The sequence below is a fragment of the Artibeus jamaicensis genome, unplaced genomic scaffold, assembly GCF_021234435.1.
Source record: "Artibeus jamaicensis isolate MK-2021 breed Jamaican fruit bat unplaced genomic scaffold, CSHL_Jam_final contig_335, whole genome shotgun sequence".
NCBI classification, from domain to species: Eukaryota; Metazoa; Chordata; class Mammalia; order Chiroptera; family Phyllostomidae; genus Artibeus; species Artibeus jamaicensis.
The window spans coordinates 6,626,191-6,650,099 of record NW_026521800.1 but is presented as its reverse complement, the minus strand read 5'-3'; the positions used below and the strand labels follow the sequence as shown (position 1 = coordinate 6,650,099).

General features: G+C 47.9%; 1 protein-coding gene across 6 annotated transcripts; it reads left to right on the top strand.

Moving 5' to 3' along the window:
• The first annotated feature begins 363 nt into the window (after nt 1-363).
• Nucleotides 364-22,979, top strand: TFAP2A (transcription factor AP-2 alpha). Of its 6 annotated transcripts, XM_037158650.2 has the most exons (8): nt 7,027-7,275; nt 9,510-9,563; nt 9,707-9,944; nt 12,990-13,041; nt 15,042-15,273; nt 17,145-17,263; nt 19,184-19,325; nt 21,022-22,979. In XM_037158650.2, the coding sequence occupies exons 1-8, from the start codon at nt 7,106-7,108 to the stop codon at nt 21,308-21,310; spliced, it is 1,296 nt and encodes a 431-aa protein (XP_037014545.1). In that variant the 5' UTR covers nt 7,027-7,105; the 3' UTR covers nt 21,311-22,979. The 6 variants fall into 6 exon arrangements, with proteins under 6 accessions (XP_037014543.1, XP_037014542.1, XP_037014545.1 ...); XM_037158648.2 differs by lacking the exon at nt 7,027-7,275 and adding an exon at nt 364-522 and having other exon boundaries at nt 9,510-9,944; XM_037158647.2 differs by lacking the exon at nt 7,027-7,275 and adding an exon at nt 4,716-4,963 and having other exon boundaries at nt 9,510-9,944.
• The last annotated feature ends 930 nt before the right edge of the window (nt 22,980-23,909 follow it).

Genomic DNA, 23,909 nt, shown 5'->3' with positions numbered 1-23,909 from the left:
CCCTATCTTCGGGCTTTACACTTCCCCCGATCCCATCTCGGGGTGGAAACTCACCCAGATCCAAAGTTTCGAGGGCGAGGAGAGCGTAGAGGCCCCCATTGCTTGAGCGCGAAAACAGCCTCTCACACCCGCAGGGCGCCCGGCACACCCCAGCAGGAAATCTGCCTCAGTTCCTAGGTCTGGGACTGACCAGGAAAGCGGGCTGGGGCTGTTGCGGAAAGCGGGAGCTGATGGCGAGATTGCCGCGGCTATAAATCCATCATTTCCCAGGTCAGCTCCGCGAGGCGCAGCAACTGGGGCTGGCAAAGCGAATTCCTGGGCTAGCGCGCATGCGTCGGCAGGTAGCAACCCAGCTCTTTATGACCAGGTGAGATGTTGGTGAGCAGGTAAAAAAAGGAGGATTTGCCTAAGTGATTCCAGGGAGCGGGCCCAGTGGAGCCCTACAGCCCATGCCCGGCGGGGACCTGTCGCCAGGAGCGCGAAGCCGCGATGTCCATACTTGCCAAAATGGGGGACTGGCAGGTACGGGGGTTTGTCAGCGCCTTGGCCTCGGTGGGCGGGGGTGGAACGGGGGAGGGGGCCGGGAGAGGGAGGCGGAGAGGAAGAGCCTTGGCCCAGGGCTAGAGAGTCGTAGGTGAGGCGCGCCTGGCGGCGTCCGGGAGAGTTCCCAGGAGGGAAAGAGAACAGGAAAAACGCGAGCGGGAGGCGGCCGGGTGCTGGGGGTAACAGCGCTGCTTGAAGGCTGGGTGCGGGGGAAAGTCCGGCTCACGCTCCACAGGTGGCCCCGGGCGGGGGGGAGTCACTCATGGTTTGCGCAACTGCCATCCCCCACTCCCGCCCCAAGTAGAAACAGGGGTGGATGACAAATTCGGGAAGGAGGTGGGCGCGGGGTGGGGGCTGAGGTGCGCCTTCAAGAGAGTTCCCTGCTGGCTACGCCTTGGATCCTCTCTCAAACCCTAGGGCTGCCCGCGAGGTGGGGTTCTGGTGCACCTGTCTCTCTTTGTGTCTCCAAGTTTGGGGAATCTAGGGGTTGTGGAGAATGGGAAGGAGTTCAGATGGAAGGGTCGTGAGGCGAGCGTGGTCTTTTGGGGAAACACTTAAACTTGAGTTTGCAAAGTTTAGCTTCTCAGTCCACTTTTTTTGAAGCCAGTTTTTGCCGCTTGGGCTATTGATAGTGGTGACTAGGTGGGGGCTGGGGGAGGTGAAGCAGCAGGTCTAAAATTTCCCGAAACCAACGCTTGCCAAACTTGGCCCTGCTAGGCCGCGGGCACCGCAAGGCCAACTACACTCCGGATTCTGCCCGCGCTGAGCCGTGGACCCCGACCCCGACGACTGGAGCATGAGCCCAGCGCTGCCCTTCTAACCGGCGTTTTCCCTATGGGAACCTGGGCGGCTCTGGCCAGATTGGTGACGGGAGCAGTCTCTCTCCTGTCGCCAATTTCATAATGGGAACCCCAGGGCCCTTTTTTCTTCCCCAGCAAAGCAAGCCCTAGTTAGGGCGAGGTTCCACGTAACTAAAAGTCTTCGGGGTGATTCGAACCAAACGCCTGATCTTCCCAAAGAAAAGTCGAGGCCTTGTTCCTTCTAGGGCAAGTTCTTTCTCTACTTTTTCCGTATTTCAGCCATTAAAAGTAAAGTTCAGAGAAGTCCCATCTTCGCCACACTCCCTGGAGTTGGGGAAAGGAAGTCATCTTGTGCTAAACATTTCTCTCCTTGTAGTTATGTATTTTTAAATCAACCTTCAGTACTTTTATACCTCCCATTCCTCCCCAGGAAATCTCACTAAATAAAATGTCATCCCCAAAGTTACATTAACTTTGTGCTTTAGGGGTGCAAACCTTACACCAAACACAAATCCTGGGAATGCACACCTCCTTTCTCTTGCCCCAGTGGGCATCAGAGCCTTTCTTCATTCTCTTCCTTGGAGGGTGAGGATTAGACAGAGGTTTTTCCGTTTCCTCCTGGAGCGAAAGAACTTCGTTGCAGAATTCCTCGGTGGTAAGAAGGCGCTGGGAGCGCAGGCTAGGCCTCCAGTGAGCCCAGCCACGGTTCTGAAGCAGTGAGGTTACAGCCGGAAGGGGAAAGGAGTGAACCCTGCGCCTGGCTCCTGCGGGCTTAGGATTTGGCAAAGTGGTGGATGTCTCGGATCTCAAATAGGACGCTGTGGAGTTGGAGCCAGGAGGGGTGGGATGTTCCGGGGTTGGCTTGCCCAGCTCCCAGGTCCTACTGTGTGGTTACAACCCGAGAAAATAGAGTCTTTCTGGCCTCTCACTGCCTCTTTGTTTCTCTCGGTGTCTGTCTTCACAGAGATACTTGTTCTTACCCCAAACACCCTCTCCACGCCCCCAAATCGAGCCTGGACCCCCTTCCACTCTTAACCGCAGGCTTGGCGCTGCTGTCCTGGGGTTCTGGCGAGGCCCAAGCATTGACATGCAATCGAGTGGCTTGTGGTAATGAAGCTCACACTACCGCAGCTCGCAGCTCGGCTGGCTCCAGGGTCGACCCGGGTGTTTGCCTGGGCATTCTTCCTGTGCCCAAAACACTGGCGGCGGCGCAGAGTCCGTAGGCCGCAATCTGCATCTCAAAGGCGCCCTCGGCAGGAATACAACAACAGTTTAGCAGCCGTGGCGGGTGCGGAGCTGGGGGTTGCGGGGTGCGGGGCAGCAAGGGGGAAGAGGAATGGAGAAGATGAAGAGCCAATGCCCACCCCCGCCCGCAAACTGAAAGAAGGAAAGCGAAACTTAGAGAGTTCCCTTACGTATGTTGTGGCGAAGTTTGAGGGTGGGAAATTCATGCTCCCAGGCCTGCGGTTTGGCCTACTGATCATGCTCTGCGTCCGCAGCTGTCTCTGGAAAGGTGTCAGTCTCCCCAGCGGCCCATCTCCCTGCTTAAAGCAGCTGGGCTGGGCGGTGGGCTCTCGGGGAAGCCCACACAGTGAGTAGTGCTAACACTAGAAGTGACCCATTTCCTGGGTGGAGTGCGGCGCGGAACCTGGAGCAGCGTTCAGCCAAAGGACCCCGGTAGTGTTCTGCGAAGGGGGAGCGGGGAGTGAAAAGGAGCGCCCAGGGCGCGCGCGCGCGCGCGCGCGTGTGTGTGTGTGTGTGTGTGTGTGTGTGGTGGGGGAGTGGAGTCCTCCGGCTCTAAATCCTCCTTCTAACTCTAGTTTTCTTTCTCACTTTTTGTGGGGCCTCCTGGCCTACTCTGCCTGGCTAGGGAAGTTTGCTGCGGTCCTCTGCAGACAGAATTGCCCCACTACAGGCTTGCGCCGAGAAGTCCTCTCTCCTCTTGCCTTCTTTCCACCTGTTAGGGAGCAATCCGATTTTCAACAACCTGTGCCCCACTCCAAGGACACTGGAAGGCTTGGAGATTTCCAAGAAACAGGCCCAGAGGGAATCAGAAGTCTTTTAGTGGAGACTGTGAAGCACCACCTACTGTTGTTGGGCAGTTTTTGGTATTCAAATGGGAGAGAGAAACTTTTTTTGTGGAGGACAAATGCGGAAGCTCGGCCAGAGAAATAACTACTCTGTATTTCGAATATTACGTCTTTGTTTTCTCTTTCTTCCTTAAAACTTTTTCTAAAACAGAAGGAGAAATATAAAGCGAGCAGGCCCCCGTGGGAGTGGGAAATGTTATACCAGCAAACCTGCAGGAGGAGAGAGCCGCCCTGCTCCGGGCTCCGCGTCAGCCCGCACTGCGAAGCTAGTGCGCCCGCGTTAGTAACATCACCAAATCAGGAAGGAGCTCTCCCTGCTTTAATTAAAAAGGGGGATCTTGGGAAAACTGGAGCAGATTAGCACAGCGGAGAGTTGGTTCCCAGCGATTTATTTTGATGCATGCATGACAGGGTGCACACATGTCAGTGTTTCGGCTCAACTCCGGTTGCGGCTGTGGAGTCGCTACAGGAGTTCTCTATCCTTGTCCACACTGCACCTAGGAAACCCTTATCCCAAACGCCACGTTATCACTCGTCTGTAGCTTCATACAAACTAGAGGAAAATCATTTAACTCCTCGAGCTGTCAAGCAACCTCTTCAGGGTACAATTTTTATTTTACACGCAGCAATTAAAGGATCGCAACCCCCAGCCGAGCGACTGGGGCCGTTTAGCGAAATCTCCAACCTGGGGGTAAAGAGCAAAGCCAATAAAACTCCCAAAGCGCTGAGGCCTGAGGTGGTGGCTGCCCAGAGTGGAGGCGATCTCTTGTTGGGCAAAAATCCTGGAGTGACTTCGCCAGTCTTGGTTTGGTGGTTATATTGAATTGCAAAAGGGATACTAATTTCTAGTAAAATTGGTCGGAGCCCGAAAGGACAGCGCCGTTTTTGGCAGCAGGGATGGGGAAAGGTGCTGAGGGCCTGGCCTAGGGCGCGGGCGCTCAGCTTCTGCGCGGTACGGGCCGTACTTAGCGCCTGACACCTCCCGGGGGGGGGGGGGCGGCGAGAGGAAGAGAAGTGGAGAGGAATGGCGGGGGGGGGGGGCGGGCGTGCGGAGGAGCTCAAGGGAGCTTTCCCTGGCTCGAAGGCAGTCGTGAGCTCTAGAAGCAAGTTCGTGGCTGCGAGAGGCCTTTATACCTGAGTCGGAGCGGCCGACGGCAGACTGCGGTGCTGGCGAGCAATTGGACTATTGTTGATATGCTAATGAGGCGATTAGACTGTTGGTAAAGAGCTGGAAAAGGGAAAAGTTTCTACCATTAGAGGGAGATCTCCGAGCGCACACGGGAGCTCTTTCCCTTCTCGCCTCCTCCTCCTCACCCTCCTCCTCCTCCTTTCTGCCCTCCTCCTCCTCCTCCTCTCCCTCCTCCTCCTCTCCCTCCTCCTCCTCTGATCACCGTCGCAGCCGGCACTTTTCACTTACCCAGAGAGTGGCTGCACTTGGGTGCCGAGGCAGAGAGGGGGCAAATCCGTTCACGCCGATCCATGAAAATGCTCTGGAAACTGACGGATAATATCAAGTACGAGGACTGCGAGGTAAGCGCGGCGCTGGCTCAGTTATCCTTGAGGCCTCAGGCTCCGAGCTCTACCCTCCCGCACCTCCTCTTCTGGCAGCCAGCTGAGAAATGCCGGTGGGACAAACTTTCCCCCGCGCAGCGCCCGACTCTCCGATTCGCCCAAAGAACGCAGGGGAGAGCTGGAGAGGGAGGCTGTGGACGCTCCCCTTTTCGTTTCCCCCTTCGAAGCCTGTGTCCCACTTTCCCACTTTTTCTGACTAATATTGTCTGTGCCTAACAGTAGACACAAGACACGAGCATGGGTTTTTGAAGCAATTGCTGGCAACCAGTTGGGCACGCGCCTGTGCACTCCGCGTGTCTCTCCAGCGAGATTCTGGGGGACAAAGTCACCAGGAAGAGAAAGGACAGAGAAAAAACCCTTTTTTTTTTTCTTCTTTAACTACCTCGAGGATCCTTAATGTTTCCTTATTTATTCCTTGCTCGACCTTTCAAAAATGGATCGTTTCTATTTGGGAAAGGGGCCCCATTATACTACGCTGTAAGCCGGGTTGCGTCTCTCTTTTAGAGGGTTCAGTGTGTGTGCACTCATCTCGCTGACTGCTGTGGGGCCCGCTCCAGGTACACTCTGTTATTCAAGAAGTTCTAAGCCGCTTCATTCCCTGTGAACTACTTGGCCAGCGCGTCCTTGGGACTGTGAGGCACGGAGTTTGCTGGCTCCGGGGTCCCAGTCATCTGCCCCTGCAGCCGCCCGACACACGGCTGCGTGACCGTGGGAATCCTGGTGTGGCTGCACTCGACCTCCGGTGTGGGGAGCTAGCAGTGCCGATAGAGCGCGCCGCACTGGAGCCCATTAAAAAACCTAGGGTCCCGGGAGTTCGGTTTCTTGCGGCAGCCGTGGAAGCCCCAGCTCCACCGGTTCGCCCGCGGGAGGCGCTGAGACCCGGCCTGCCTGCAGCTGCTCCTACCGCCCTTACGTCTCCTGCAGAAATGAGTCGATGAGTCACGGAAGGGGGAGGAGGCCACTGCCAGAGATTACCTAAATGGATAGGTGGCAGTCCGGCTTTTGCCATTTTTCTTTTCTTTTTTGGCTTTTGGAGCTGGGAACGGCAGGCAAGGAGGTCTGTGAGGGCACAGCAGCAGAAGTCTTGTTTTCACTTGAAATGGGAACGTGGATTTATGAGAACGTTGTGTCACCCGTCCCCCCCTACCCCCCCACTATGTGTAGATTATTTTAAATCTTACTCCTTTCCCGGGCCCTCTTTTCGCTCTCCCCACCCCCACAAGGCGCAGGGTGACATCCCATGGGGACCTGCGCTTCTCTAAGGGCTCACGTCGTGCGCGGTGCGGGCACAGACACCCCACGTCAGCCCAGCTGCTTTGTTTTCAGGACCGGCGTGTCTTTTTGAGAGCTAGTTGGAGTGAAACTCAGCCCCTAGGTCTTCTACAGTGAAAGCCCCAGGCTCAGGCGTTCACTTTGGCGGAGGCACGAACCCAGCTGCGGGCACTGAGCTCTCCGCCAGCGGAGTCCCAACCTCCGCGCTACGCTAGGAGCTACCAGACGTAGGTGGGAAGCAGTGAACTTGCACCCCCAAAGAGGGACCCTGTGAGGGTGCGAGTGAATGTGTGTGTGAATGACGCCAAAAAGGAGAAAGAGAGAGAGAGAATAAAGATGAGAAACAAGACGGGGAAGAAAATAAAGTGAGGGTTGTTTTAACAACTTTGAGTGCGGTGGGCGAGCGCCCGAGCAGGGATTTCGGGTTTCCGAGCCGGCTTCGTGCGGTCTCATTATGTCGGGGCTCTGCAGGGACATGCAGGAGGCGAGGTGCCGCTTGTTCTGACAACCCGGCGGGCAGACTGGCAGCGGCAGCCTTTGGTAGCTGGGAGAGAACGAGCCTTGTCAAACGTGGGGGGGGGGGCGTGGGCGGGAGTGGCCCAGCCAGTCGGACGGGTTTGAGCCCGGAGTCCTTGCCAGCGGCGCCCGGGCTGGGCCGCCTCGAGTCTCCGCGCTCCCGGGGCCGCGTCCGGGCTCCCCTCCCCGAGCCCCAGCCTTGGAGAGCCGAGGGTGGGGCAGCAGCTGCGGCCGAACGCACAGCCCCGGGTGTCCAAGGGAAGCTAGCGCGGCGGCCGAGAGAGGGGCCCGTCCCGAGCGGGGCGCCGCACGATGGAGGAGCAGCGAGGCGGCGGGCAGCCGAATCCCGAGTCCCAGGCCCGGCTGCGGAGCGGAGGAGCTCGTGGCCGGAGAGGGCAGGGAAGCACCTCCGGTGCCGAGAGCCGGATGAACGCCCGGACGCGGTCCCCGGTAGCTCCTGCCGGTGGCTCGCGGCCCCCACGGTATCCCGAGGTCTGCCCCAGCCTTTTAGGTCCGATTGTCCTCACTCGCTCCCTCTTCCCCTTCCCCCGCCCGCGCGGCCTCCCCCTCCGCGCGCTCGGACCCAGCCCCCTCCCGCTCCCCCTCCCCCCTCCCCTCCTCCCTCCCTCCTTTTCCTCCCTCCTCTCTTCCCACTCCGGGCTCCTCTCCTTCGCCCACACTTTCTTTCTCACACACGCACGCAGACACATTCTCCCTCTCTGCACTCTCCCTCTGTCTCCCTCTCTCTCTTTCTCTTTCACTTTTGCATGCCCTGCAACCTTTTAAAATGTTGGCCCTTCCCTGTGATTCGCCAGACGCCGCGCCGCGGCCCCCCGCGCGCTCGCCCGCTCCCTCTCTCGCCCGCTTTTTGTCTCCGGCGCTCCCGCTCCCCACCTCCGATTTGCTACACTGAGGCTCCCGTCAATGGACTGCATTGAGAGCCGGCTCCGCCGCGAGTTGCCTCTCCGCTTCACGCTCGATTTCCAGGCATTCTTCCCTTATTAAGTATTCGTGTAATATTAATAGTCATGAATATCTGCTATTAGGAGGCTCCAGGAACGCTGCCCAGCGCGGTTATTAGAAGCTCAAGCGAAGCCGCCGCTAAGAAAAGAGGGGAGACACGGATTAAGGAACACAGGCGCGCGCGCACACACACACACAGACACACACACTTTTTCTTTTTGGGGGCTTTTCGTTTTCTAAGGAACTTTGAATCAAAACCGATCACGGCAGGATAGAGACCGTGGGTTCGACCAGCTGAAGGCGCCGCTCGAATCGGTGGTTCAAGTTCGGATGGACCAGAGCGGGGCTACAGCGCTTGGGGGAGCGTCGGCGCGGTGACTGGAGTCCAGGGTGGCTCGGGGCTCCCGGCGCCTTTTGTGTGGGGCGCACTCGGGCGGCGGGGCAGCCGGTTTCTCCGGGCTTGCTTGTTTTTTTGTTTTGTTTTGTTTTGTTTTTTTCCACCCTGACTCGTTACCCCAGACTCTTCGCAGATGTTAGTTCACAGTTTTTCAGCTATGGTGAGTCCCATCCCCACCCCCATTCCTGTTTCCTTAGGAATTCTATTCTGAGAGACCTCGGGTTTCACGCCCAGGTTTCCACCAGGGCACCCCTATTTGCATTTCCTTCTTTCCACTTTTCCATTCTCAAATGCCTTCGTCCCTGCTCAACATTTTTCCCAGCGCGCAGATCTACCTCGCCGCTACTTCCCAAGGCGTGTTTCTCGCCACGTTTATCTATATTTCCTTGTGTCTTCACTTGTTTCCGAGATGTGCTCAACATTTGATGCTATATCCGTTTGCTGAAAAAAATGCAGCCAAATGTGCCCCCCTACCCTAGATCCCTGGGCCGAACCTCGGAAGGTTCGAATTCCCTGGAATCAACTCTGTTAGCTTGTTCAGCAAGCGAACTTCAGCAGAGAAACAGAAAGTCTGGCGTTTCTTTTGCCCTTTGGGGCTGGGGTGAAAGGGGCCGGGGTCTCCGCCCCGGGGTGCACCTCTCTGTTTTAAGCCGAATAAGGCGGAATATTTATATTTTAAGCCTTGACTTGACGTCCCCTTCTCCCCATCCATGTCATGAATCGACCCTGTGGAGAAAAGGGCTTCTAACTGAGGAAGCAGAAAATACAGACCACCCCTCCCCGCCCTGCTGCAGTTAAAACCCTATTTAAGCTGGCGATTTAAACCTGTGCTTTCGTTATATAGTTCTACGAAATGTTTCTATTTAAATAGTTATGAAATGCCAGTAATCTTTAAACATGTATGATTTTCCCCTCCAAATAAATGGAACCGAGTAAACAATAACGCAGTGGAAGGCAGGTTCAAATCCGGGGGAAAAAGGAAACGCCGCTTCTACTGTTTAATATTTAGTAGGAATTTTAATTTTGCTTAAGGGTGTTTTCACACAGGCTCTATTCTGGGAGGTCCTTTTTTACGCCCCCCACCCCATCCCACCACCAACACCGCTTTTGAAAGAACCCGCCAAGCAGAATCCCTTCCGCCCCCGCATTTGCACACCGATTCCCTGCGTTTGGGGAAGGGCCCGGTTCACTGCTGGGGGGGTTCCAAAACGAACAACTCAGAGCTCATTTCTTCCCGCGGCCTGCCGATGGGAAGGGGCCACTTCCCACGCAGCCTCGCGGAGTGGATTTCGTGCGGACAGCTGTAAATAGACGTCTGATTTCTTGTTCATTCCCCTTCCTCTTGCTCTTTTCTAGGACCGTCACGACGGCACCAGCAACGGGACGGCGCGGTTGCCCCAGCTGGGCACTGTAGGTCAATCTCCCTACACGAGCGCCCCGCCGCTGTCCCATACCCCCAATGCCGACTTCCAGCCCCCCTACTTCCCCCCGCCCTATCAGCCTATCTACCCCCAGTCGCAAGATCCTTACTCCCACGTCAACGACCCCTACAGCCTGAACCCCCTGCACGCCCAGCCGCAGCCGCAGCACCCGGGCTGGCCCGGCCAGAGGCAGAGCCAGGAGTCAGGGCTCCTGCACACGCACCGGGGGCTGCCCCACCAGCTGCCGGGCCTGGATCCTCGCAGGGACTACCGACGGCACGAGGACCTCCTGCACGGCCCGCACGGGCTCGGCTCGGGACTCGGAGACCTCCCGATCCACTCCTTACCTCACGCCATCGAGGACGTCCCGGTAAGAGGCCGCGCGGACGGTGCGAGAGGCAGTGCAGCGCCTACTCACCCACTCCCAGAGAAGATGCCGGGGACACACAGCCGGTGGGCCCGGGTTTTCCTCAATGGTGTTTACTTTTTCAAAATTTCATGGGGGGCGGGGGGTGGGGCGGGAGCTTTAGGAATCCACATAGAGAACCGAATTTTAAAAAATTTAAAAAGAAGTAGAGAGTTCTGCCCCTGGAACAATGGTTCCTGGAACTCCTTCAAACAATGCCCGCATTACCATTTCCACCAACTCAAATAAATCAGACAATGTCACAATATCTTCCCCTCTCCAAGACTGTAAACTGTTTCGACTGGGAGAGGATCTAATTCTATTGCTGAGTCTGGCCTGGGGATTTCTCCCTGTCCGGAAAAAGATGTTAAATTCAACCGAAAGAACTTATTAAATGCCCTGGCAATTGAAAATAAAGTGCAAAAGTCGTACTAAGAATTATTTTTACCAGATTTAGTTATGTGTATCCCTACCCTGATTAAAGAATAAATAGCAAATCTGAGCACAGGGACATTAAAATGCAGCCTCTTCTCTTCCTAGGGGTGCTAAGTCCTGACCTCATAAATCATTAGCTAGGTTCCCAACGCCTGTAAGAAAGGAGCTGGTACACCCCATATTACATTAAATGTTTTGAGAGTATTGGGCAACAATTACTTGAGTTTGAATTCAGTTATCAATAAATGTGGTTTAAAATGGTCTCTTAATAAGCATGGTATTAGCACATTTACTATTTACAATGTAAACCAGCTATTGATAATCTGAAAATACTTTCTGAAATTAATTTTAAACCTCCATCTCTGCTTCAATTCTGCATATTTATGGTTTCCTCACAACCTTCCTGAAATGGAATTAGAACAAGCCAATAATTTTATTAAAGCTGTAAAGGCTCTGTTAATGCTGCTTTTCTTTGGAGAGGAAATGTATCTGGATGTGATTTTTGCTAAAATGCTATTTCAAATTACTGCATCAAATATTGCAGCAATATGTCCGTTGACAGTTTAATGATTACTGCATTAGATTGCAAAGAAAATGGTCAGATGAACTTACCTGCTTGCTTGGTGAATTTAAAACTTTGTTTAAGTCACATAGGAAAATAGAAAATTTATTACTTCTCTCATTTAGCTCGGTTAATCACCGAAATTTGTTGGTTATGTTTAATAGCCTCACATGGAAAGCAGGAAAATAGGAACTTGACTCAATGTAGGGTTTAGTAAGCAGTGTGTGTGTGTTCGAGCATGTTTTTAGAAACTTGATACTAAACAGTATATTTCTTGGGAAGGAAAATAAGAACAGCAATAGTTGGGCAAAGAGCAATTAAAAAACAAACCTGGAAGCTGTGATCATTTTAGTTCTTCCCAAAGATTATCCGAATCCTTTTCCTAGCCTGGTCTTTGGAAATAGTTGAATTGCAAGATAATATTGCAAGCTTTTGGGATTACCATGAATTAGAACTGCTCTACTTTGCAAACATTCCAAAGTGGCTGGTGTGAATTCTTAACACCTGTATAGTCACTCCTTGCAGTGAAATTGTTCAGTGGGAGAAATTAAGCAAAAGATTAAATAAAAACAAGGAAACCTAATTGCTGCTCTCCCTCTCCCTCCCTCCCACTTTAAAGAAAAATTCTTTCAAAAATTTTTTGGTCAGGAAAAGGGTTGTTTTCAATTTTCTCATTGCTGCAATGGTTAACCTTTAATAATGACTGCTTAATATTTAAGAAAATCAAATTGATGGTGAAAATTATTTAATCATTAATATCTCAGTGGGGTTTTAAACTTAACAGTCTTCCCTGTATGGACAAGGTCTAGAAATAACACAAATAAAAGTATTACGCCACACTGCATTTACTTTATGAGTTTAGGGTGCATGCATAAAGGGATCATATTTCCCCATATAGTTAAAACACAAGAACTGCAGCAGTACTCATTTCTGAACATTTCTCAATTTAATTATACTTAAATCCAGAAGCACTTTAGGCAAGTTACAAATGAGAGCATTGAGTATAATAAAACCTGTAATAAAGCAACTTAGTACCATCCACCCGGAATCATTGCGATCAGGCACAATTAACAGGAGCATAAATCCAAGACAGAATGGAAAATGTTTGAATCAGTATTATTGTTGGACAAAGACTAGAGAAGGAAGTAATAGTTTTTTAAATGGTAATGCCTGTGTTTGGTAACGATTGCGAAATCTTCTATCTCAGCAGCCCTGGTGCTAATTTGTAAACACAGCCAGACATTATATTGCCTGTCAGTTTCTGCATTAGAAAAAAACATGATTTCATTTTACTTTCTAATCACGTTTTTACTGTGACACATAAACCCATCCGTCTGCAAAAAAAAAAAAAAGAAAGAAAAAGAAAAAAATCCACACCCCCAACAAATCTGCTGGATGACAGGAAAGCAACCTCAAAGGTTTTTTTGTGGTTTATCATTCATATTCCTATCTGATAGCCAAGTTAGGCAGTAGTCCTTTATTTTAAAAAAAATTATGTTCATTTCTCTGTAAGGTGTGTGTATGCCTTTGCTGTTTATCACACTACATAAACCGTGTCCAATGCGTCCCTGTTACTCCCACCTCTGTCATTTCTATTGTGTTTTTCTGCCTTTTGCTGCCTAAGCTTTGGAATCACTAAAAGTCCGAAGCTGCTGAGGCGCCAAAGTAATGCTAGGTGCATTTTAAAAGATTGAACTAACTGATTATGAAAAAGATTAGGTACTCCAAAACTTGATTTTAATTTCCAAAGAAAGTTTTATCCCCCACCCCCACCTCTTTCAAATGTGAATTGCTTGCTGAGAGAGTAGAAATTGGCCTTGGGTGTGCAGTGAAACCTCTTGAGTTGCAAAGCTCCAAATTCCAATAAGCCAAGATGAATTGTTTATATATAAATGTCACTATAAGGGGGGAATTTCGATTTTACTCCTTCCCCTCCCCCCATCTTGCATGGAATATTCATTTCCTTTTGTTTTGATTATACACTTACATCCATGTGTATCCTTTTGTTGCAGCATGTAGAAGACCCGGGTATTAACATCCCAGATCAAACTGTAATTAAGAAAGGTAAGCCATTTCCTTTTGCATTCCAAGCATGTCTGTACAGGCACAGTGCTCTTTAAAGGAACTTGCAGAGCTGTATTTTTTCAAATACGATTTTCCTAAAGGCTCAGAATTAGCAAATACACAGGCATAGAATAGCATTGCCTAAATGATTGGCTTTCAGTAGGTTAGCAATGGCAACAGGCTAGCTTTGTTCTGATTCATGATTTAACCATTTAATTTAATGCTGTCGTGACAAACACACATGTGTAAATAGTTGAACTGATTTGGAATTGGCATTTCAAGTTTGAGACGGTTTTCATAGTGTAGTTAATCCATTGTGTGAGTGGCCAAGAGTGTGAAGAATTGCAACATACTAAATGAGTGCAAATAATTTAATATTAATATAAGGGCAGATAATAAAAAGACACAACACTCCTTAGCAGAGGGGAAAAAACCTTCCGTGTTTTCAATTTAATTTGTCATTAGCTCTTTAAGGGTTTTTAAAGTTTGTGAATTAGGTTAAAAAAATGTTGGCTTTTGGTTAAAATTAACATCTTAAAGATGCCAGGAATGTTAGCTTAATTGTTCATAGCAAAAGTTGTTTATTAAAGTGTCCAATGATGTTAATGGATTTGTAACTTGTATTTAGTGAGTAGAAATAAAGTTTAATGGATTAAATGATATTCCCAGAAGCTTTTTTGTTGTTCTGGTGACAATGTTACATTTCAGGACTCCAGGCACCACCAGAGGATGATGCTATATAAAACTGTTCTCATTTCTAACCCCAATCAGTGTATTGTTAGCTAGTTTAAAGTTTCATTTTTACATCTGTGAAGTCTTTGTCACATCAAATTAGATGTGCAAGGGATAAATCTTAAGAGATGCTCTTTCCAAGTCGACATGATAATTGGGTCTTTTATTAGTAATCTCTCAAGAGTTCGTTTAACTCCTATTGTCTCTATTAGCCTCCCCAGAGCTATTAATGTCACAAGTGATCTATCCAAAACCTAGAGCCCCCACCTCCCCATACATCTAGAATATCCCCATTAAAGCCGGAGTATGGTGTTACAAATGCTTAATGTATTTGTCTCAATGTGGAATTAAAAAATTACAAATGCATACTGTACTTAAATGGTTGTGAATGCATCCGAATTATAGTGGTGTTGAGAAATTTAAAATTAGTACACTTTCTGCTGGACTTGAATTTTTTATGACTACTAATATATCCTCCCCCCTTCCCAATGAAGATGCTTAAGCTATTAACTATTTGCTCAACAAAAAGACATATTACTAGTAATCTATGATAGGCCTGTTTATCCTTTCTCCCAGGACAAGTCGGAGCTTGGAATGGTTCTCCAAAATTCGAGTCTTTCTCAAAACTAAACAAGGGAAAGGGCCTATTTGTCAAAAGGAGGGGGCATGTGTCCTGTGTGACAACAGAATTCATCACTTCTCAGTTCATGCCTTAACTGAAAATGCTCATTTATAGGCTTGACTTGCCATCTAAATCTGGGCTGATTTTAATTATAGGTGTATAAAGCAATTTCTTCCCAACGTTAAACCCCTCACTCCACAAAACTCCAAAGTAGACATAGCTTGGTTTTGGTTTGCAAACGTAACCCCCTCCCCTGCACCCTAAACCCGTGCTCAGGCACCTTATCTGGGGCCCACTCTGCTCGGATGCTGAGAGTTCAGAGGGTCACAATTTCACCACTATCTCTCGACAGCACCCTTGAAGATAAAAGGAAAGGATCCAGGCAAAAACACAGGTCTGGCTGCTGGGGCTGGGTGGGCACAACAGCTCCTGGCCGAGGGGTGAGGCGCGCCAAGGAGCAGTCTCGATCCCCAGGACGGAATAGGGTAGGAGACGGGGAGAGAGCCATGTAATTTTCAGGGCTGCAAAAGTGGGGGTTGCAGCGCAAGCCTGGGCGCCAGCCCTAGCCAGGGAAGAGAGTCGTGTCCAGCAGAACTTGGGAGGGATCCTCGACGCCCACACAAGGCCTCCCGGTCTGTCTCCGCAGGCCCCGTGTCCCTGTCCAAGTCCAACAGCAACGCCGTCTCCGCCATACCCATTAATAAAGACAACCTCTTCGGTGGCGTCGTGAATCCCAACGAAGTCTTCTGTTCAGTTCCGGGTCGCCTCTCGCTCCTCAGCTCCACCTCGAAGTACAAGGTCACGGTGGCGGAAGTACAGCGGCGCCTCTCACCGCCGGAGTGTCTCAACGCATCGCTGCTGGGTGGAGTGCTGCGGAGGTGAGGCCCTGCGCTGCCCTACCGTCCCCGCCCCGCGGCTGGGGGAAGCAGTGCGCCTGCGCTGGAGCAGCGACGCGCACGAGCTTCGCGCCACGACCCTCCTTTCGCGGGAAAAGAAAGGGGGGGCGGCGTGGAAATGGATGCTTGGGAGCTGGAGGTGGGGCAAGGCGGCGCGCGCCTGCGCTCTCCGCCGGCTTTCCGCGCGCGCGCCGGGGGTGGGGTTCTGGCGCGCGCTCCGGTAGGTAGCGGTAGCGCGCTCACAGGCCCTGCCCTCTCAGCCCTGCGCGCACGCGCAGCTTGTATCGCCCTGCTTTCAGTCCCCGCAGCTGCAGCAGCGGGGCGCCGTGCAGCTGCCTTTTACCTGCTTGCGCACACCTTGCGGGCTCTGGGAAACTTCCTGTCGGCCTCTTCACTTCTTACCTCCGTGTAGGATCTCCGACGGTATCCCGTCGTTTCTTGAATAGGGTTTTTAAGCAGAACACAGTGGCTTTTTCTTGAGTCTGCACGCTACGTCCGCTGGTGGGTGCCTCGGCCAGGCTGTGACTCACGGTGCCCAAGGCACTAAGTGGTTGTGATGTAAGGCCGTCCCGATGTGCCAGACGTGCAAGGCACGTTTAAGTGCACTTCGAGTAGTCTACCGACGAATGTGTGTTTCGTCCGTGCCAGGGATTCTCATCTCACTTCCAGGAGGTCAGATTGATTCATTTCGTAGATAAGATTTTATAAGGGTCAGCGAGGTGAAGCATCTTCCCTCAGGGCAGGTTTTCCCCTCCTGTGGGCTTCTTTTTTTTCCAGGATTCCAGCCACTGTTGTGGGTGGTGGGTCTTGTGTAGAAATTTCCCGGATATTATTTTGTTTCTTCCTTTAAAAAAATTAATAAAGTAGACCAAAACTTTATTTTTTTGATATTTACTTATTTACCTATCTATGAGACTTTTAGTTCTCCTCTAATGGGTATATTACATACAAAGCCTATAAAAACATTTTTGGAAGGTTTTAACGTCAGCTATTTTCATCTTTTCTTCTTCCTTCACAATCACTTTGCTGTCCTTTCGTAATCTCTCACTGTCACAGATCTGAATCTGCCCTCTGCCTTTCTTCCCCTTCCCCCATCCCCAGTATTGGAGACTGTTTACCTAGGGGAGTATAATCTAATCCACACAATTAAAGAGCACTTGAGTAGGGAATAAAATCTGAAATTAATTAATTTGCTGTTTTATTTAAACAATTTATCTTAACCACTTTATGATTATGGGAGTCTATTTAGACATCTATTTAGAACTGCCTCCATTGTCTCTGAAATGAGTGAAATTTTTAAAGGCTGTTATCAGCTTTTGACATTTCCAGTTAGGCTGATGACATGGCATGTAAACAGTTGGTGAAATGAATTCCCCACTGGGGCTAAAGCCAAAGCAAGAAACGTGAGAGTGATGATAACTTTGGTTACTCTGAACAACCTAATAGCAGATCTTACAAAGACAATTTAAAGACCCCATTGGGATTTATGTGAGTGTAACAACAGGGAAAATATACAGTAATCAATTGAACAACAACAAAAAAATACCTCAAACCCTAAAGGTGAGAGCTGTTTTTGTTTGTGGTTCTTTGAAGAGTTGAGAATCAAAACCTTCCATTCTGCCACAATAGTTGCAATAATAACTGAACTACAGGGGTGCTTTTTAGTTTAATAAGCACTTATCTCCTATGATCTTTCTGTACCAATCCTTCCTAGGTTTTCCTCCCTTGAATGTCTCTGGGCTATGATTCCTAATTTTTAAAAGCATTTTAGGAACTTGTCAAAATTACTATAATGTGATGCAGAGCAATCCAATGTTTTCTAAATCCGTTTCTCGCCTATATTTGTGAAACAGGGCGAAGTCTAAAAATGGAGGAAGATCTTTAAGAGAAAAACTGGACAAAATAGGATTAAATCTGCCAGCAGGGAGACGTAAAGCTGCCAATGTCACCCTGCTCACATCACTAGTGGAGGGTAAGCGAGTCTACTTACTAACAAGAAGGGAACTTTCTTCTGGGAAAATGGATTAATACTTAGTGACCAGATGTTTGGCTGTACTTTGTGTCAATTGGGCAGTTTCATTTTTTCCAGAGAGTAAAGCAGGAAGTGAGTGGAATTCTTGCATGTCAAAAAAATACTTGCATTTATTCCTATCCTCCTTTCCTCTTCCCCTCTGCCACAAAATTATGCCTCCCCAGCCCAATTCTGACCTAAACAATGTGAAAATTTAAGAACTGCATATTCTCCAAGTTCCTGTCTCCTTTATAGAGCTCAGCAGTAAATCACTTAAGGTATTCTGACATCTGCATTTGAGAAATGCGTGACCATTACTTCCTGAATTAATTTGGGAATCTTTGACCTGCATCCTGATTTAAGACCGTCCTGAAAGCTCAGGGTTATATGCCCTTTGAGTTTTTGTTTTCCAAACATATGCTTCCGTATCTGTCCTTTAATTGTGTTTCTTGACTGGAGGGGAAGAAAAGTGAGTGATTTTAGACCTTGAATTGTTTGGATGGGAAAAGAAAAGAGAAGTATAAGCATTGCAAAAAGTTTCTCCTGGCAGTTTTAAACACACGTACGCATGCATGCATACACGACATACATACCTGCTTCCAGACCCCTCAGAACAAAAGTCAATGCTGTCCTCACTCCCTGCTCTAGATGAACTGTCACCAGAATCTTCTCACATCCCTGCTTCTTCTAGGTGTCAAGTTTTTCTGATATGAAATTGGCTTAAGTTTGAATATGTTTAAATAAATGTATAGCTCTCTTGCATCTCCCTTTGTGTTCTCTTGGAAATGCCTTATGGCTATAGGAAAAAGGCATGCCAATAATCAGGCAGATTTCAAAACTGCCATTTATATTTTCAAAAGGTATTTTATCTTACTTAAATTTTGTATTTGAGGAAATAAAATACAATTAAATTCAACGTTTGGCTTTGTAAATAACTGAAAATATTTAAAACGATAAATTTGAGGAGGAATCCTATGAACTATTTGTTAGTGGTGTCACAGATGACAATAACATAACTGTTAAATATAAGCAATTGTTCAGTGCCAGAAACTATCTATGGTAGCATTATACTTACTAAAAGTAATGCCAATACATAGAGAACTCTCTATTCATACTCCAAAAGAACTATACCCGAAGAAAATGGTCGTAGTGGCTTCAGGTGTAGTGTGAGACTGTGTATGGGCTTGGGGGTTGAGTCCTGTGGCAGGGAGGCAGTTTCTGGAGAACTGTTATTGTTTGTGATCCGCTCCATTTTATGGAAACAAGCTCTGCGGAGAGGGCTTTGATGCTCTAATTGGCGCATGCGTTCTTCCGGAGCTGGAGCTAATGGCAGGAAGCCCTGCAGTAAAAACCAACTGGTTCAGGAAATTAAAACCAAAGATTTGAAAATCAACAACACAGACAGACTCAGTGGAGTGACCCTCAAATCCTCTTGGTTAATCGGTTTGGATGAACAGATAATTATATGCGATCAAGTTAAAATGTAAACCCTAAGTTGTTACCTTGCAGAAAAGCTCAAGGAGTAATTATGAATACCATTTATAAATGTGTTGATAGGTGTGAGGTTGGAGTACCAGAAATATTCTAAAAAGAGAAGTTGGGAAAATGTTATAAGGGTGGGGGGGGATGAGACTGGAGGGTAGTGGATGGGATTTACATTTTCAAATTATCTCAGCCTTCTAGGGTAAGTGGCCATTTTTTCTGATAACTACATCCACCAGATCTTACAGAGAAGGAAATAAAATGCCTGAAATGAGAAAACAAGTATTTTTGTGTTTCCTTCAACATCTGGAAAATAAGAAAATAAGGGAGTTGGGAGGAAGTTTTGATCCCAAGTTTCCATTCTCTTGCACTCGCCTCTCCCCTCTCACCTCTTGCCAGGAGAAGCTGTCCATCTAGCCAGGGACTTTGGGTACGTGTGCGAAACCGAATTTCCTGCCAAAGCAGTAGCTGAATTTCTCAACCGACAACATTCCGATCCCAATGAGCAAGTGACAAGAAAAAACATGCTTCTGGCTACAAAGTAAGGCGTTTACCTCTTCAGGGTCTCTACGTCTCATTGTGAAGAGAAACAAAAATCAAAAATGTTTTTTTGCTCTCACTTTTCTTTTCCTTTTGTGTTAATCAGTTTGTTGTTGTAAATATTGAAATTGCAACACAATCTGATAAACCATAATCTATTTTAAAGGGGAAGTACAAGTAAGATTGCTCATGTTTCCATCTTTTTCCTCTCTCCTGCCTCATCTTCCTAAAATAGTAATAATAAATGTGTGTGGGGGTAGAGGATAGTAGGGGCTTGATAGAAGCTGAGTGTGGATTTGCGACTGTGTTGTTTTAGAAACACCAGAATTGAGTCCTTAAAGGGGTAGCAGGCTTGCCTTTATCTGTTTTTTTCTTGTCAGGTCAGTTTTTGTCTTCTATCAATGTTCTCCCAGCGCAAGGATTAAGTTAGTGGCCTACAAAATATGCAAGCCAGAAGCTGTCCTAGTTTCAACCCTAATCCCTTATCCCACTTCTTGCCTCCCTTTCTCCTCCCTCCTGGAAAGTGCCACACACAAACATACAGACACGCACATTCCCCACGAGTTTCAGCCCACAGGTGAGATGTCAAATAGGTTTCAAAATGGCCCTAAGTTATATTCCCATGGGTGCCTGGGCTGAATAGTCTCCAGGTGGTGTGTGAAAAGAAAATGACTGTCCTGGTATGTTTTCTGGAAATTAAAAGGCTTGTTTGGAAGCCCTTAATTATCAAAGTTGATGTCACAGGAGGGCATGGAACCAAAGGGCAGAGGCTAAGGCCTCAGGCAAGGCAGTTTCTCACCTGGGGACATCGGCTGGCTTTGGGGAGGGTAGTCTGTCAGTGTTCCCCATTCTCCCTTCTCCCTACTCACCACCCCCATCCTCAAGGCCCCAGCTAGTCCTTATTTCCCAGATTCAGAGTCAGAGCTTCCAGTGTGCAGGCCTCATCTGACTGTGTTTCAACTCTCTCTCCCCTCACCTTCACAAGCACATGCATGCTCACAATTTCCCCCAGAGAGTTTTATGTTACTTTATTTTGATGTGTAGGACAAAATATGGAATGGGAAATTGATAGGTCTTTTTCCCAAAACCATTCTGAATTATGCCCAAGTAACAAGTTTTTCATGCCTTTTTTAAAAACGGCAATATAATCCCAAGAAAAGTTTTGCTTTTCTGTTCACGTGCAACTGACTTGAAGGTGAGTGAGTGGAGACTTCATCCCACAGACTGCTGCTGAGCTCTCTGTCTCTGGAAGATCAGAGAAGAAGGGCTGGACAGCTTCTGGCTGCTTTTGCTGTTGGCTATTGAAAAGGGGCTTGTGTTTGACTTCTTGTCCCTCTTACTCTCCTTTGTTGCTCTTCTCATGTGTGAAATGTTTTCTGGTGTCTGTGATATTTGGTGTGAGCTGATAGAGGAGGGGGTTAGAAGTTTGGTGTAGCTGAGAGGAGGAGGGGGGAGAGAAGCAGGAATTGGTGGAAATATCAAGGAAGGAGAGGTGTTTTAGTTGACAGTGCTAGCTTTGCCAGCATGTGGCCACTGCAAGACTGTCTCTAGGGTAGGGCCCTCGGGTGGATCAGGTCAGTGTCTGCTGCATCCCAGAGGAAGTAACCGCAGGGAGAAAGGTTCTCTTTGCTGCTAGTGATGCTGCCACAGGAGAGTCTCATGTCCTCCTCTTTCTCTCTGCTTCACTTGTGCTGCAGACAGATATGCAAAGAGTTCACCGACCTGCTGGCTCAGGACCGATCTCCCCTGGGGAACTCCCGGCCCAATCCCATCCTAGAGCCTGGCATCCAGAGCTGCTTGACCCACTTCAACCTCATCTCCCACGGCTTTGGCAGCCCAGCTGTGTGCGCAGCGGTCACAGCCCTGCAGAACTATCTCACCGAGGCCCTCAAGGCCATGGACAAAATGTACCTCAGCAACAACCCCAACAGCCACACGGACAACAGCGCCAAAAGCAGTGACAAAGAGGAGAAACACAGAAAGTGAGGCTCTCCTCCTGCTCTGCCCCCTCCCTTGTCTCACCAGCCCTCTTCCCTCCCCGAGAGCTCACCCACTCAGTCTTTCCCCACCAACCACCACCAGCAGGTGACAGCTCCGGGATCAGCAACCCCCCCACTGCTGCTGCTGCTGCCACTGCTGCCGCTGCCGCCTCCAGTCCTCCAGTCTGGGAGTCTGGGGACGAGTCAGGCAGCCCCTGCTGACTCAGGCCCCTGCCTCAGCTTCCCCCATCAGAACCAAGTCCCCTTTGCCCTCCTGTGGAGCCTAAGAGAACAGAACAGGCCGGCCGTGAAGCCAGCAAAGAAAAGTTCTGTCTGGATTTGTGAACTTTTTAAAAAAATAACTCCCCTCCCCCCACAAATCAACGACAGCAACAACAACAACAACAAAAATTTAAACTTTTTTCTAAAAAAAAGTAAAATTTAAAAAAATTATATGAGCTTATATGAGCTTCATGGGACTGAATCACCACCTTCCCTTACAAACTTCAGTTCAGATTGTAGCCATACTTAAAAAAAGGCAAAAGGATAATGACACTTTTATCAGTATTGTGAATAAACTTGAACACATATACGAAGTTCCATGTCATGTCTCAGTTGTAGAAATTTTTCCTCTTTAAGGTAAAGCAACCAACTTGAACTTTCTCTGGCAACACGATTCAGTTATATAAGGGAATCAGTGTTCATGTCTATGTATATATTTATTTATGTGTAATTTAATGGGAAGTGTAAATATGGTGCATCTGTTTTAAGCCTTTTTTTTTTTTTTTAATTTATCTGGTGATCTTGTTTACCTCTTGTTTAGTGGGTTTTGAATCTTCCCCATTAGTTTTTCATGTGGTTCATGGTACTTATTTAGAAATTCAAGGTTTGGGGGATTCTTTTTTTCCTCTGGGATTCATGAATTTAGCATGTTAAAGATGACAATGAAACAGCTGAACAAATAAAAAACAAAGTAAAAATTTATATACAATTAGAATTACATTTAGCTTTTCACTGAACTGAAAGAAAATTTGATATTGGACTCCAGAAAGATTTTTAAACTTGAGTGGTTTCATAACCCTTTAATGTATTGTGAGGAGGGGAAAAAGTTAATTTTATTCCACTCTCCTCCCTTAAAAGCATCATTTGAGCAATAAATGAGTATTGTCTTTAAACCAAGGGTTAGGGATTTTCCCTCTCTTTCTCTCTTTTTGTTCCAAGAACTTCAAACATTTGGGACCACCTGGTATTCTGTATTTTCAGTGGCCATTTTGGAAGCAGTTCTGGTTGTATTGTATTGAGTTGTGCTGGCAGTAGTTTCCATGCCTGTCAATGTATCATAGTCCTTTGTTGCCCAGATAAATAAATATTTGATACGCTTTATGTCGATTTTTTTTTATTCAGTGGCTGTCTTTACCCAGGCGTATTTTTGTTCTTGGCAGTATTTTTTATTCAGTATGGTTACAGTAATTGAGTTTAACTCTCCCTTGGCAATTGCTCCTTGCAATAAGCAGCTGAACCCATTGTTTCCCTCAAGTATAATAAAAACTTACTTTCAACTTGGAGTTCAGAGCAGGGTATCATTTAGATATTCCACTGAGTCTGTATTCAGACAAATGACACAATAAAACCCAATGTATTCTTTTGGATAAAAAATTGTTTGTACCGCTAAAGGAATGACACACTATCCTTCCCTTACTGGAAACATTAATTTTATTATTATAAATAAAGTTTTATTTATGTTGATCCTTTAGGTTTTCATTTGTGTTTTGGAAATCTAAATATAAACCTTCAGAACTAAACATTAAGCATGACAAGGAAGGTGGAGAACAGAAGATTCTCCCCTACCAACTATTTTGTAATCCAATGCAGAAGATAACTGAGATTTAAAATGTTAGTTCATTAACACAAAGGAAATTACCACCTCAGCCTTCGAGTGCTAGCTCAGACTTCTCAGTGGCTGAGACCTGTTAAATGAGCTAAAAACTAGCTCTAGTTTTCTGACAGGAAAAGGAATAGTGGCAAAAATGTACGTGGGGCAGAGAAAGAGAAAGCAAACTGTCTCCCATTTATTTTAATATTTTATTTGGAGATAGATTCACTCCTGTGCTGTTCTTAGTAGTATTGCGGTAGCAGAGGGGAGTAGGAAATTATGTTGATTCCCAGAATGGTTTCTGTCTGCTCCTAAATTCCGACCCACCCCTTTCTATCACAAGACTCCTCCTAGAACCTTTCAGAAGTATAAAATGTTCTGAGGTTGAGGCACCGTGGCAAGGCTGGGGGAGGGCCTTTGCAGACCTCTCCTATCTGTCTTCCACAATAACAGGACTATGTGCTTAGCTGTTACAGAGGAAGAAGGACTTCCTGTACATAAAAATGGTGAATTCAGAGCTTTTTAAACTGATTTGAAAAGTCGGCTTTGGAAGTGAGAAGGATTTCTAGTAATTTTTTCAGAAGAAAATGGAGGTGGTTAACTGGAAGGCTTATAGGAAAAGTCATAGAAAAAGTATCTAGGTATAGGTATAACCTACCTACTGGAGGGGATTTAACATTGTTCATCCAGTCTGACATTCCGAAGGACTAAGGAAGCGAAGCATTAGGCAGTG

Excerpts from the sequence above, each read along its gene's own strand:
- TFAP2A (XM_037158646.2), top strand. The coding sequence starts at position 7,106 with ATGGAGGAGCAGCGAGGCGGCGGGCAGCCGAATCCCGAGTCCCAGGCC. Across the intron at positions 7,286-9,509 it reads GGCCCCCACGGTATCCCGAG|GACCGTCACGACGGCACCAG; the intron begins GTCTGCCCCAGC and ends GCTCTTTTCTAG. Across the intron at positions 19,326-21,021 it reads AACATGCTTCTGGCTACAAA|ACAGATATGCAAAGAGTTCA; the intron begins GTAAGGCGTTTA and ends CTTGTGCTGCAG.